Here is a 15,032-nt window from a genome sequence, read left to right on the forward strand (position 1 = left end):
CCTACTGCTCTTGGCGGTGGGTATTCCCATAGCCCCTGAGCTGCTTCAGTCACGGCTAACACAGCTGTCTCCTTTCCAAAGCTACCAACAAGAGGGCAGGGATCACGTATTTAGCCCTAACATTTAGCACAGTACCTGGCCCAAAGGAGGTACCCTGCATGGTTTGCTGAATGAGAAACAAAAGTCACAAAATCATGGATGCAAAGACTGTCAGTGTTGGAAGGACAATCAAAGGCCATCCAGTGAAAAATCTCAGTCGGCACTGGAATCATCCTTGCTATGTGGTCACTGGGCTCTATTTGCATCGTTCCTATGACAAGGAGCTCACTACCTCCTGGTAGATCCTATCTAAATTTAGATTCCTGAAAACTGACCCCATAGAAGCCCATGGGATGTAAACAGAAGAGAGTTTGCATAATCATACAAAGATTTATTCTTTCTCCCTGAACGAGGCTACAGTATAAACTTTCCAACTTCAATGTAAGTTGATGTCTTTATGTTGCAAACTACTTGACTCTCGATGAACAGGGACAGTCCTTGTTCAAACGTCTACTCATTTAGGAAATATAATAATGTCAGTCAAAAACAAGAGTTGCATTAGTGGTTACCAGGGACACAGCATTGGTGGTGACAGGAAGAAACTTTCATGCCGAGTGATGGTGCTTGGAACTGTATAGCCCTCACCTGTAACCCAGTTTACATCAATCAGTACCCTTTCACAGGGCTCTGGCCTCTCCCAGTTTGGCTATTCCTTTTACCCACTAACACACAGTAGGGATGGCAAATGCCTGGTGTGCCATCAATATTCTCCATTCTGGTGACCATAATAGGTATTACTAATCAATCACAGAGACCCTTTCCCATTGATCCTGAATATAGCCTCAGGACCCTTCTTTTTGAGAGAGAGAGACAGCGAGAGAGAGAGCGAGCGAGCACACACAGGGGAGAGGGAGAGGGAGAATCTTAAGCAGGCTCTACCCCCAGTGAGGAGCCTAACACAGGGCTCGATCTCACGATGATGAGATCATGACCTGAGCTGAAGTCAAGAGTCAGACGCATAACTGACAGAGCCACCCAGGCTCCCCCTCGGGATCCTTCTTAACACAGCTTTCTAGACAGCATCAACTAAGCAATCAGATAGAAGAGAAGAAACACGTATGCCCACCTGGCCTTGAAGCCATGGAATTCTCTGTGCCAGTCGTCACAAGGGAGAGAGAGATCTGGCATACTGACGAAAGCTTACTATAGGTGGAGCTATTTAAGGTGACCTCCCTGTTTGAGGGGCTGTCGCCTTCCCGATTACTTGTAAAATCCACGAATCTCGAACACTCAATCCATGCTCAAATCCCTTCTCCTGAACAAGCGGGGCCCATGTTTCGTTCATCGTTCCTAGTGACTGCACGTACTTCCTCAGCACACAGCCCTTTTTCATCCACAGTAACCCAGGGGGTTATGCTATGACAGGGTTCTTTTCCACCATGGATGACATCCTGTCTTCCTCTGGCCTGTGCCAGTTACTTCTGTTTCTCTTTACTGGGCTTACACTGGAGAAGTCCCCCTTGCATACAGAATTATCTCAGAATTCCTCAGCATGGCTTCAAGTTCTTCTCAAGCTGGCTTGACCTACCTTAAACCCGAGAATGACAGAATTCGAAGGCTGGAAAGGACAGAGGGTTAAGCCAACCCCTCTGGATGCCTTTATTAATGGGCTGATTTACAAAGACGCAGCGGACTCTAAGCGGTGCCTACGGATCTCTTCAGATTAACATCTTCCCTGGGAGCAGATCAAAGATGGGGGTGAAGGAAGCAAGAAACCTAACTGTGGGGGGAATACGTCGAAAGAGCATCCAATGGGTGGCATCCTGTGGTGGCAAAGTAGGGGCCAAGAGGAGTTTCCTACATCGTGGAGGTGGCCTGGGGTCAGGCAAGAAGGCCAGTCAGCGCTGCTTGGGGTCTCTGTGCATCCCTCAGCCAACTCTCGCTGCTAGTGGGGACCCGCTGCTCCTCAGTCCTGACCATGGCTGCACTCTGGACTTGGGCTCCCACAGTCCGCTCAGACCACCTCGTCACAGCCTCTCGTCACCTTCAGATATGCTTCCTGGCTGAGGTCAGCACAGTCCAATCTTTGGCAGTTTCCCTCCAACCCCAGGGCCCCCCACGTCTTTCCTGCTCCTCACTGCGGCTATGTGGCACTAGCAGGAGAGGCCTGCCTGCTGTCCAGCCTCTCCAACTGGTCATTTGTCGTGACTCCAATCCGTGACATTCACGCCACAGACCACCACCTCAAAGGTCAGTCTCGGTGACTGCTTACGCCTACTGCTAGGCATCCAACACAGGACGGAGCAGCTGCTCAGCTTCCTTCCTGCTTACAAGCAGGGAGCAGAGAGGGTCCCAGAGAGATGACCTTGACAGTTTAGGGGGTGCAGGCCAGCGCCCCAGGGCTGCGTGGCTCGCCATGTGTGCTTTGGCCGTCGGGGCGGCAAGGTGCCCGCGGTGCCCACAGGCGTGTTGTGTGCTGCCCTCTGAGCGAAGGGGAGCCGAGGGGAGCTGGGGCGAGGGAGGTGCTTACCCACGAAGTATGCCAGCAGGATGACCAGCGTGGCTGAGATGACGATGGCGCTCAGGGCCGCGCACTTCCAGTTACAGTACTTGGAGGGCTTCTGGAGGTTGAAGGCTGGCCGGGCAAAGGTGCTGCGGGGCAGGGGCCGGGGCGGGGGGGAGTACACCGTGCTGGACGTCAGCGGGTACCCTGGTGAGGTGGTGCAGAAGAGTGGGGAGGTGCCTCCCGGCTTGAAGAGGAAGTGCCTGTGGGTGGAGAGAAGCCAGAGGGCATCAGGGTCTGCAGGCTCATTGGGACCAAGGTCAACCTGGAGGACAGAGGCAGCAATAGAAGCATGCAGAGGAGCCTGGAGAATCACCACAGAGAAGACAGGAGGGACAGAGAAAAGGAGAATCATGTACCAGACCACATAACAGGGCACACGAACACACGCTTCCGGGGAACACAATGGGATAGTCCTCCCCGTGGGAAAAACCACCCGGGGCCAAGGAAGAAGGTGTTACCGCCTTGACAGAAGGCTGGGTGTGGAGATCCCTCTCCGGGGAAGGGCTGGGGTGGGGATGCTGTTTCTTGGGTATTATACTAGCTGTTCTCTAAAATTACTGGCGGTAACTAGGAATGTGTCTAAAATCCTGTTCTGTGTCCTGGAGCTAATGGAACCTAAATGTTTCTTCTCTCTCCAATGCCTACTTTGCCAGTGTACCTTGGTGGAGGTATGAAATACCGTTCTGTTTAAAGGGTGTTTCGGGGGTGGACCTCAGAGACCACCATTAAGTTTTGCCATGGCTGAGTCCCCCAGTGGCTGTTATACAACCGATGGCAGCAAAAGCCTTCAGAAGCCAGACTGCTGCCTTCCAAACTCCTAGCAAAAGCTGTGTGAGAGGACAGGTAGGCAAATGCATCCTCAGCCTAGCCATAGTCTTCAGGGCAGCGTGGCAGGTCAAAGCGCATGGTTGTGGCCAAACTAGGTGTCAGGAAATCCTTCACAGCTTGTCTTTAACCATGGCCACGGGAGAATTTGTACACGGCCTGGGAAATGGGGTGCACTGGTTGCACTGCTTCCCCCTGAAACCTTAGAGCAATCTTGCACTCTGCTGGGGTGCAAGATGCCTCAGGTCACAGAACACATCCTTGGGATTACAATACGTATGATACAGGGCCTATGCTGCATAAAAATTGCTATGAGATGTCTCTCAGAATGGCAGAGGCAGCCAATGAGATGCCGGGAGCTGCATATTAACAATGCCGCTGTTAATATGCTGAAGACAGGGTACTTCAAGGAGAAACTCTTGGGGATGGGCATGCAACATGGCATCGTCACCTCCCGCAGGAGAGCCCAGGGAAAGGTCTCAGGGTCTGCATGCGAGTGCAGGAGCCACAGGGACAGCATACACAGAGAGGAAGAACATGGGGATGTCACCTACCCGTCACTGTAAGCCCCATCATGGCGGGAGGCGCTGAGAATGTCCATCTCAATGAGGTTGTCCTGCAATGTCCCTAGGAATGGCTGCTTGCCTAGGTTTCTACGCACACATGGAGACATGAATGAAGCAATGAGTCATGCATCGATGAAGGGGGACAGTAGAGAAACACACAAAGTGGCCGTCTGCCGCAGCTGTGCGTGAGATCAGCGGGACAAGGCTGCCAGGCGATGGGTCTGTGTGCAAGCCACATGTGCGAGGGGTCTGCCTGGCACAGAGCATCCAGAGGGAGCATTCTCTGTACAAACCTGAATGTCTGGCAGTTGTGGCCGTCAAATCACAGCTCTCACTGACGAAGACTGATTACGTCTCAGGCACTGAGCTAGGCACAATACATCCGTTTACTTCAAATGTTCAGAATAGGCTATGCAAGGAAGATGTATCCCCATTTTACAGGTGAGGAAACTGAGATGTGGAGAGGTAACAGGATTTGCCAAGGTTACCAGCTGGCAAGGTTCTATGCAGGAATTTGAGCTCAGGTTTTCTGTTTCCAAAGACTGTGCTTTCTCTACTATACATAGAAAGTAGAAAGATGTATACTTTCTATACATCTATTCAAACAACAGCAAGAGACACTTGGCTAGTCCAAAGAAAAAAGAGTGATAAGCATTTGGGGCCATTTTCTTCTCAAGCAGTGGTGCTCAAACTCGAGTAAGCATCAGAATCGCCTGGAGAGCTGTGCTTTGCTGAGGCCCACCCCAGAGATTCGGAGTCGGAAGATGGAGGTGGGGCCTGAGAATCTGCATTTCTCACAAACCCCCAGGTTGATGCTGACAATATTTAAAGTGTCACGGTCCTTTAGCAGAGCAGAGACCTCGGTGATGGCTGAATGGTGAGGATGGTGCCCTTCAGAAGACAGATGGGGCGTCGTGTCTTTTGTTCTCCCCATGTACACTGAGGGCAATGCATTTTCTGACAGCACCCATTTCTAATGCAGAATGGAGACAGACACACTTGCCCTCTGGGTCTCCATCGTGCCTGCTAACTGGCCTCATTCATACTGGAGTGTGCTGGATCCTGTTTCCTGATATTTTCACGCACTGCTGTCCCCTCACTTGAAAACCGTGTAAGTGCACAGTTTTAAACAAGCCGGTGATGGCTTCAGCCTATTGTATGCACCTCAAGGAAGGACTTGAGTGCCGAGAGCTAACTTTTGGGTTCGGCCCTGCGAGGGACTTTCCTGCTGACTTTGACCAGGCCTTGAGCACCAGAGAACCCAAATTCAAGTCCCTTTTCTGCCGCTTTCTTGCTGTGTGACTGTGTAAAAATTTCAACCTCTTCCAAACCTATACTTCATCTGTAAAATGGGGATAACAATACTAAGTTCACAAAGTTGATGTAGGACCAAATGAGTAATGTTGGAAGTATCTGTAAAGGCTAAACACACATCATAGAAGTTCTAATGCCAATTTAGGTATTAGTACTAATTTACATAACATTAGCACTAACACCAACAAATATTCTAGAAGTACTAATGCTAATCTGCCCTACATCTACCACAGCTTATTCACTGTTCTAGAACTCTGTATCTAACGTAAATGTTAGTCCCCACATTACAATGTCAGCACTATCATTTTTGCTTTGTAGGCTGGCAAATCAAAGATCAGAGATGTAACTTTCTGAGGGTCCTATCACGGAGTAAGCAAGCGGCAGAGCTGGAAGAGAACGCAGGTTTGTCTGATCCCACAGCTCACAAGCCTGTGTCACCGCCTTGCCTGTGGGTTTGCCTCCCGGGCCAGCCTTACATACCAAATGAGGAGGGGCTGTTGACACTTTCATTAGCACCCTCGGGGACGGTGGGAACACAAGGCAACACAGTTTAGCAGCCGGAGCCACTGAGAACTGCCATGGTGGTGGGGACCTCCCCTTTGAGAGAGTCCTGAGCTGTCTGGGCCCAGCAGCCTGGGTACCAGGCTGTTCTGGTTGTGTTCATGGCCCCCGGGGCCTCCCACAGGGTCTGAGAGGAACTACAGGGGTGCAGAAGTCCTTCAGAGTGGCCTCATTTCTGCCCCCACCCTCCACAGGTGGTCTCCTCATGGGAGGCCTCTTGTGATGAGGGAAGGCACAGAGACTCTGCGGTCAAAGAGGTCCCAGCTCCGTCATTCACCGGCCATGAGGTGGTGAGTCTATCTCTCTGAGCACTCATAAACTGGGATAATCACTCTCCTTAGAGAAGCTAAAATATAATTTAGATCATGCTACTTCTCTACTCACAACCTTCCAATGGTTTCATAAGAATAAAACCATGGTCCTTACCAGGGTATACAACGTCTGGCCCCCTGCTACCTCTCCAATATCATTTTCTGTGCTACATATACCCTGGCCTCCATGCTGCTACTCCAACCAGCTAAAGCCTTTGCTGTCATTTGCCTGAATCACCTTCCCCCAAATATCTGCATGGGCCTTTCCTTCCCTTCTCATGGCTAACTGTAATAGTTCCCGTCCTTCTCTTTCTAATTACCCCTGGCCCCTAGCACTGCTTTAGTTTTCCCCATTGGACTAGACACACGCACGTATGCGTGCGCGCACACACACACACGTGTTTTTTTCCTATTGCAATTTAAGTTCCGTAAGGGTAGAAATCTTACCTGCCTTGTTCTCTGCCATGTGCCCAGAGTCTACAAGAGCGCCTGGTACACAGAAGGCACTCCATAAATATTTGCTGAAGACTGTGAACGATGGGGTATACAAAGGGAGGCGCCCCTGGCATACTGCAGGCACACAGTTGGTGTTTAATTGAGGGGAGCACAGGTGGTGTTTTATTATTATTTCCCTCATTCCCTGTAGTTCAGGAGGGAATTTCCAGTCTTTCTACAGTCCCTATGGCCCAGCCTGAGAAGGCCCTAGCCACTTCTGCCCAGAGGCCCAGGACGAGCTCTTGGTGCCTCCCTGGGGCCAGCAGCTGGCTGCATGGTACGCTTCTGCATACATCTGGGAGTCTGGCTTGCATCGCTAGGCTAGGACTGGGCTCTCAGAGAGTCAAACGTGTACCTTAAAGCCCATCCAAAATAAATATATTCAGGAAAAAAAAGACAAAAAGGATAAAAATTGAAATGTTAATAGTGAGATTTTCCAGTGTCTGGATCAAGAGTGGTTTTTATTTCTACTTCTATAATTTAAGAAAAGAGAGCAATTATCTCTCAAACGTGCAGATCTGTTAGGACAGGGGAAGAGGCAGTGCACTGGAACAAAGGGTTTCTGGAGTGAGACTATGCCAGATTCCCTGAAAGAGCTTTCCACGTTGGCGCTAACTCAGACGTTAGCCATTTAGATCACTCGGGAATTTGGGGGGACGCTAGCACCTGCTGAAAATACTGCCAGTTTAGAATCCTACTGCTGACTTGAAATGCCCCTATTCTGTGCTTCTGAAACTTAGTTCTGAGTCGATGAGGCCTCATTTGATTGGTGAGGAAATCGAGACCCAGAGAGACATGTGTCCTGCTCATATGCGCAGAGGAACTTAGCGGCAGAGCTGAAACTAAAGCCTAGGTGTCTGGGCTCCTAGTTCGAGGCTCCTCCCCAAATTTCCTGCCCATTTCCCACTCCCAACTCTGAGATTCCAGTTCTTCGGGAAAACAAAAGTTACAAGCCTCTCCTAATGAAGGCCCATGCTGCCGAGGCCTCCTTAAATCACAGTCCTGCCTGGTCTCCAGCTCACTGCTGTTGGGAACTCGGGTGTGGACACTAGATTCATCGGACCCGCACACCGGTGGGTATTGTTACCTCATTTTAACAAATATGGAAACTGAGGCCCAGATTGGATGAGTGACTGCCCAAGGTCACACAGCAACTGAAAGGTAGAGCTGGGACTGAAAACCACATTCCTCCAACCTCACTGCCTCCAGCTGCCTCTCAGGAGAGAGTTGCTGAGTACCCGGAGAGGGGATGTAGTCAAGTGCATTCTGCTGTCACAGCTCTCCTTGCAGTGGGGAGGGCACCACCTCCCCTCTATGCCTGAGAGGAGGCCTCGGGCAAGTCCCTGAGCTGCCTGCAGGGATTCTAGTTCCGGCCCAGGGCAGGCAGAGCTCGCCTTCCGAGGACAGAACAAATAGCTTTTGGGAAGGACGTGGCCGGAAAGTCACAGTGGCCAGGTCTTCAGACTGCCTTGCTCAACAGCTCATCTCACCGCGAGCGGGCTGTCCTGGCCATGCTTCACCCACAAAGCCCTGGGGCAGCCACCCAGCAGAACAGGACATTCTGCTACATGCTATACTAGCTGTCCAGCTACATTCTGCAGCTGACAACCCCAAGGTGTGCAGGGCGTCAGAGATTTGGCCAAGGCCCCATAAAGACTTTGTGATAGAGCCAGCATTTAACAAATGAATGAACAAAAGCAACAAAAAATGAACCGGGTCTTCCAGGTCACAGTGATCCTTCCGAAAGGCCAATCCCATAACGTTACTCTCCTATTTCAAAGATGTTTGTAACTACTCACCCCACTTCTCAGGCCCCATACCCACCTCTTCTTCCTATAACTCAAGGCCCTCCATTGCCGACTCTCATTTACATGCATTTCCATGAGGCCCATGTGCTCCCGTGTCCCCCAACTCTTAGCCATCTCTCCAAGATATGAAGCTCTCTCAGCTCTGTGCTTTTGTACAGCTGTCCCTCACCCGAGAATTCCTTTCTCCCCTGCAATCTCCTCCCGATGCAGGTCCAAATAATCAGGAGGGCAGCACTGGAGAGCAGCTAGGTCCTCTGGAGCCAGCTGGCCGGGGTGTGGATCCTGGCCCTGCCACTTGCTGGCTTGTTTCCTTACGCAAGTTACTTCACTTTCCTGTCTTCAGATTCTTCATCTCTAAAGTGGAGATGATAATAAGACTACCTACCTGTGCAGAGCAGTTACCATAGCAGTCCTGACTGAGGTTTTCCGGAGGGTTCCCACCATTAACTGACGAGTGGCTGACTCACTGTGTCTAAACTACGTGTACAAACAATATGGTTTATGCCAAACACCTGCTTTCCTTCTGGGTGTCTGAATTTGGGCCGTTGCCAGGCATAAGGTGCCTGTGTGACCAGTTCCCAATAAAAATCCTAGGTGCTGAGTCTCTTACGTGCTTCCCTCTAAGGAGCCCCAGTAAGGGCCCCATGAGTGTTTGGTGTGACTGTTCCTTGATGCCCCCATACAGAGGGAGCCACACTCTCCTCTCTGCTAAGACCACCCCCCAAGTCAGAGCACTATCCAAAGTGCCATCTATATTCAATCATTTATGGGTCTGCCTTCCTCATAAGACCATGAGCTTCTTCTAAGATAGTGGCTCTGTTTTCTGCATGCCTGGGACCAAATCATCAAATGACAGGGACAACTGTCCACCCCAATTTCCTGCAATGCTCAGGAGTTGGCCTGGCCCACTAGAAGGTACTGTGTGCTATTCTGGGAACTATACCAAGCCTGGGTTGGAGACCACCAGGATGTCCTCCCATCCCTGAGGGGTAAACGGGGCTATTCCCCTAATTGAGCATGACCACGCAACGGGCCTCAGGCTCCCAAACCAGGCCTGGGATCAGATGAGCTAGAGCAGGGGTCTGGCAGCCTCGTGCTCTGGCTTCCCCTTCATCTGACAGGAGCCTGACAGGCTATTAATCAGACAATCCCTATGAAATCAATTAAGCATTTGATGCTACAGAGCGTGAACGAAGTGGACCAGGGTATAGTGGACCCTGAACACATGGATCCCACCAGAATGGACCACAGATACACCAGCAGACCTCAAAGCAACATGTGACCCCCAGCTCTGAGAATCACAGGGAGGCCTGGTCTCCCCTTGGGGACTCCGTTAACCCTCGGAGGGTGCTAGAGGCAGTGGGTTAACCAAGTCCTCCCTCTCACTTGCCCTCCTGCCTTTGTCTCCAGCATGAAATCTAACCCCCTCCTGCTGATTCTGCCAGCTGTTATGCTGTTTTCTCAGCTATTTACTTTTGACTCTCAACATAGACTCAGTGCGACAATTACAGAAGGGCCTGTGACTGTTCCTCTGGCATCATGGGGCTCCCCATTCGGGTGCCGCTTGGTTAAAGGCTGTTGGCTACAGCCGCCTCAACTAGGCCCTGCTCCCTTGGGCTTTCAGGCCTCTGCTCAGGCTGTGCCTCCCTCACACGCCTTCTTCTTGGCTCCACCTGGGGAATCCTGCCTGCTCTTCGACAGTCAGCCCCACAGCACCAGGTCCCCTGGGAAGCCTTCCTTTTCCCCACTCAAGTTAGGTATAACATTTCATTCACTGTTCCATTGTTCATTCATTTAACCTGCGTGTTAATATTTTTCCAGTACCCATGATGTGGCAAGCCCTGTGCTGCCCGCTGAAAATCGGAGGCAATTAAAACACAGATTCCTGGTATGTGCCTCTATCACAGCAGTTGCCCTAGTGCAAGAGTCTGTTCTCTTAGACATATTGCCCACTGGGCACACAGTAGGCATTCGGTGACTATTTCCTGAGTAACAAGCACTACATGGTAAGCAGTTGAGCACTTACTGCGTGCCAAGACATTTTCAGACCTGATCATATGTAATTGCTATCACAGCCTCAGGAGGCACTACAGTGGGTTAGAAGTGGCCGAAAATCCTTTGGCACTCTCCCCTTGAGAAGTCCCTCTCCTTGAAGCTGGCTGGCCTAGGACTGCTCTGACCAACAGAACAATGGCAGGAGGGACACTATGCCATCGCAGACCAAGCCTTTAGAAGGATCGGCGACTTCTGTCTCAGTGCCATGGAGCTCTGAGCCACTGAGTATGAAGTCCACTCCCTGCTGGGAAGACTGGGAGGAGAAGCCCTGAGACCACGTTAGAGGGTGAGGGTCTGCTGAGCCCAGCTACCCAGCCTTCTTCTCCAAGGCTCAGGCATGCGAGTCAAGCCACTTGGCTCCTTCAGATTGCCCAGCTAACAGCTAATACCACTGACCGACCCTAGGTCAGGAAGACCCAGCTCTTCCTGAACTCCCGACTCACACTGTGAAGTCTAATCAACTGGTAGAGTTTGACAGTCATTTGTTATGCAGCAATAGAGAATCAGAACAGGAAGTTACTAAGATTTTCTCCCTTTTAGAGATGAAGAAATTTAAGGTCTAGGATCACAGCCAGTGAGTGACAGGGTGGGGATGTGGGCACAGGATCTGCCTGGCCCTAAAACCTGTGCTATGAACAACTAGCTTCAGTGAAAGGACCATCACTTACGTACTCAGAGCACTGGGGCCAAACTTCCCTTTCCAAGGTGGGGAAAAAGGTGCACTCTCCTATTTCCTCTCAACTCTTCGGGTGAGCAGGAGTTCAATAAATATTTTTTCAAGACTTTTTTCTTTACAGGGTTGATATGGGAAGATGATGTATATGAAAAAACATGGGAAATCATTTTTATAGTGTGTCTTTTAATGCCAGGCACCATGCTTTATGTTTCTTATGTGATTCACTTCCTTCCAGTCGGAGAGGCCTGAGTTCTTAGCCCAATTTACACAGGCAAATCGAGGGTCAGGGATGTTCATGAACTTGCTGGGACAGTAACTGTTAAAGCCAAGACAGGAATCCAAGTCCTCTGACTGTAAATTCTGTGCTATTCCTATCTTACCACGCTGGTCAAAATTATCTGCAGTTCTAACTGCCAGATGGGGCACCAACCCCTCTTCAACCTTGTTGGTTCTGTGACATCAACCAGGAAAGGTCAAGTATTAAGGCCCAGAATTCTGAATGTGTTACCGGCTGTATTAGGCACCTCTCCCAGTTTGAGACCATCTTTAGATGCACAAAACTCTGGGGTAACAGAGGAAACCTACCTCAAACATTTCATCTGGGTCTTTAAGAGTAAGTAGGACTTTGCAAGACCAAGAAGTAAGAAGGAGGGCAGCTCTGGCGGACAACTGTACGAGAGCATGTGCAAAGGCACAGAGGCATGAAAGGGGTGGGCATCTTGGGGAAGACTGATACACACACACACACACACTCATACATATATCAGATGTTAAATATATATATCTGTATAGATTTACATAAAATAGTATATATGAATATATATATGCTGGCATGTTAACGATGGTTACGTTTGGTAGTAGATAGAAGTGATTTTCTTTTATTTCCGAAGTGTGATAAAGTAGAAGGAAGGACAAAGAAAACCAAGTTCCGTGTGGTTTGTACAATGGACGTGGGAGGACAGAGGGTCAGAAAGGCAGGTGTCGGCTGGCTGATGAGGCAAGAGAGGTCAGCTGGGACCACTCTACCAGGAAAATGCCCTGCTGCTGGTCCTCTATCTTCCATTCCCCTGAAAAACCCAGAGAACCACCTACTTTGATACTAAGGGATAAAAATGAACATCCAACCAGAGGGAGTGGCTACTGTGTTCCATGCAGAGAATCAGAACCATCGATTATTTGCTGACTTCTTTCAGCCATGTGCAGTCATTCAATAAGCCCATGGGAACTAATGGGGATCTGATTAAGCTACCCTGGGTGGGATGGTATATGATCATCCAGCTCTGTCACTGATGAGAGCCAAGGAGGCATGTCAGGAAAACTCACACATGATTTTAGAGGAGGTCAACAAAAACAATATTAATTAAGAGACTGGGGGTGGGGCGAGCTGGGCGGTATCTCTAAGAGATTTGCTTTTGGAAAAGCGATGCTACAGGAGTAAAAGGGCACAAAAGGATGTTGATTTTCTTTCACTGGGTCCCACAAGCTCAACGTGCAGATGTCATAATGCCAGATAGAGTCAGATGGGTACATGTTCCATGTGTAAATTAATTTCACCTCTTTAAGTGTGGGATGACTTCTGTCCTCTTCACAGATAAAGAACAGGAGTTTGAGAAAATAAAATCTATGTTTCCCCACTACTTAGGGTAGAAGATGAAGAGGTTCTAATTGTGCTAGACTGGGACACTTCATCTTTAGAGAAAGTAGGGAAAGGCTATGTCCCCCAAAGTCAACAGAGGGGTAAGAATTATGGGTAAATCTTTTTTTAAATTATTTTTTTTATTTAAATTCAATTTAGTTAACATATACGGTGGTAAAGATTTCAGGAGTAGAATCCAGCGATTCATCACTTACATACAACACTCAGTGTTCATCCCAACAAGTGCCCTCCTTAATGCCCATCACCCATTTAGCCCATCCCCTCACTCCACACCCCACCAGCCACCCTCAGTTTATCCTCTGTATTTAAGAGTCTCTTAATAGTTTGTCTCTCTGTTTTTAACCTTATTTTTGCTTTTCTTCCGGATTATGGGTAAATCTAATTTTTGTCTTTATATCTTTCTGCATTTTCTCCAGTGAGTTTGTATGCCTGTATCTTAAAAAAACAAAAAACAAAAAAACAAAACAACAACAACAAAAAACCCTCATTTTCATGTTGGTAAAAGAGTGACTAACCAGAGGGAAGGAGGGCAGCTACAGAACTGATGCTGACTGAAGTCCCTGGAGGGAAGGGAGCACTCTGCAAGACTGGAAGAATGCAGAGGTGGAGAGGTCCAGGCCAGGGGAGACCAGGAGAAGGTGGCTGTGGTGTAGGGAAATAGCATTGCACACTGAGTCAGGCATCCTGGGTTCACATCCTAGACACACATCCACCGTCTATGTGACCTGAACTAGTCACCGAGTCTGATTCTCAGCTTCCAAAACTCCCAAATGGGATCACAAATCACAACAAGCCCTTGGTAAAGTTGTGAGGATTACATCACATTTCAAGTATGAAAGGTCTTGTAACCAAAAGTTGATGGTGTCTCAATGTTAGGGATTATAGGGCTTGGCGAACGGTGAGAAGTCCGTGGGAGGGAAGGAGAGGAGAAAGGACAGGGAGCCTTCCCTGAGCACCCACCACAGGCCAGGCAGGTCCCAGGCCAGGCACAAGGTGACCAAATCACAGTAGGGAAAGGCGGAGATGTGGATCCCAATTAAACACTGATCGGGAAGGAGCCTACCCTCTGCCTCCCCGTGACACACTCAACTCTCATCTCCTTTTACAACAGCCTCCTCCAGCGAGCAGCACCCCCACCGCGTAGACAAGGAAAAAGGGCACGCCGGGGCTCATACCTTTGTCAGCTGCAGGCCAGCCCTGGACCTTGCGGCTGCTCGATTCGCAAGAGCCCGCTCTTCCTGCCCCACGCCCATCCCGCCGCCTGGCTCCCCGGCCAGAGAGCCGCCTCTCGGAGCTGCTGCCCGACCCCAGCCTCCCGGACCACGGCCGTGGGGGCACACGGAAGGGCCCCTCCGCCCACCCCCGGGGCTCAGCCCCGCCCCTCCCCCGCACCTGGTCTCCAGGGGGATGTTGCTGTTGAGCAGCCAGTTGTCCTGGGCGTGGGCCGGCTCCTGGGCGCCGCCGGCGGGGGGCTCTCCGGAGAGCGAGTGGTCCGTGGGGGCCGGGCTGGGGTTGCTCCTCGGAGTGAAGTTGCCCCGGTTCAGGGAGTTGATGGAGGCCGCGTGGTGCTGGTTGGGCGTGTGCGCGTGCGAGAGCGGCGGCGGCGGCGTCCGGAGCCGCGGGTGGTTCTGCAGGCCGCCCGGGTGATCTAGGGCACAAACACGCGCGGTCAGCGGGGCGCCGGGCCACCGCCACGGCCGGGCCTGGTCCCGAGGCCCACGCGGGAGTGGCCGGGTGGCGACGGGCGCGGCGGACCATGCGTGTCCATAGAGTGGGGAGACGGTACTTACTGAGTACCTACTATTTTCGGTGCTAGGGACACATCAACCAACAAAACAGACAAAATCCCTGTCCCCTTTGGAGCTTAAATTCGAAAAGAGACAATAAACAAGATTAGAAAAAAAAAAAGTAGCCTCTGACGTCACCCACTTCACATGGTTTCTTTAATACTTAGTGGGTGGTGTTTTGCAAGTGTGGTGCAGGACCAGCCCCTTCGATATCACCTGGGAATTTGTTAGAAGAGAAAATTCTGGATCCCTGGCCCAGGCTTATTGAATCATGAACCCTTGGGTGGGCCCCAGCAATCTGATTTCACCAAGTCTCCAGTTGATTCCAATGGATGCTAGAAGTTGAGAAAGTATACAATGGTGCACAGAAAA

General features: G+C 50.4%; 1 protein-coding gene across 5 annotated transcripts in view; it reads right to left on the bottom strand.

Moving 5' to 3' along the window:
- The window catches only part of TENM4 (teneurin transmembrane protein 4), a 2,866,770-nt gene that overhangs the window by 218,019 nt on the left and 2,633,719 nt on the right, over positions 1-15,032 (bottom strand). For 4 of the 5 annotated variants that reach the window (XM_053202558.1, XM_053202562.1, XM_053202560.1 and 1 more), the window contains 3 exons: positions 14,266-14,521; positions 3,985-4,083; positions 2,570-2,805 (listed from right to left, as the gene is read on the bottom strand). In XM_053202558.1, the coding sequence (XP_053058533.1) occupies positions 2,570-2,805; positions 3,985-4,083; positions 14,266-14,521 (591 nt within the window). The remainder of the gene's footprint in view (positions 1-2,569; positions 2,806-3,984; positions 4,084-14,265; positions 14,522-15,032) is intronic. The other variant, XM_053202561.1, reaches the window with a different exon arrangement.

This window comes from Acinonyx jubatus, chromosome D1 (assembly GCF_027475565.1).
Source record: "Acinonyx jubatus isolate Ajub_Pintada_27869175 chromosome D1, VMU_Ajub_asm_v1.0, whole genome shotgun sequence".
In the NCBI taxonomy this organism is placed as follows: Eukaryota; Metazoa; Chordata; class Mammalia; order Carnivora; family Felidae; genus Acinonyx; species Acinonyx jubatus.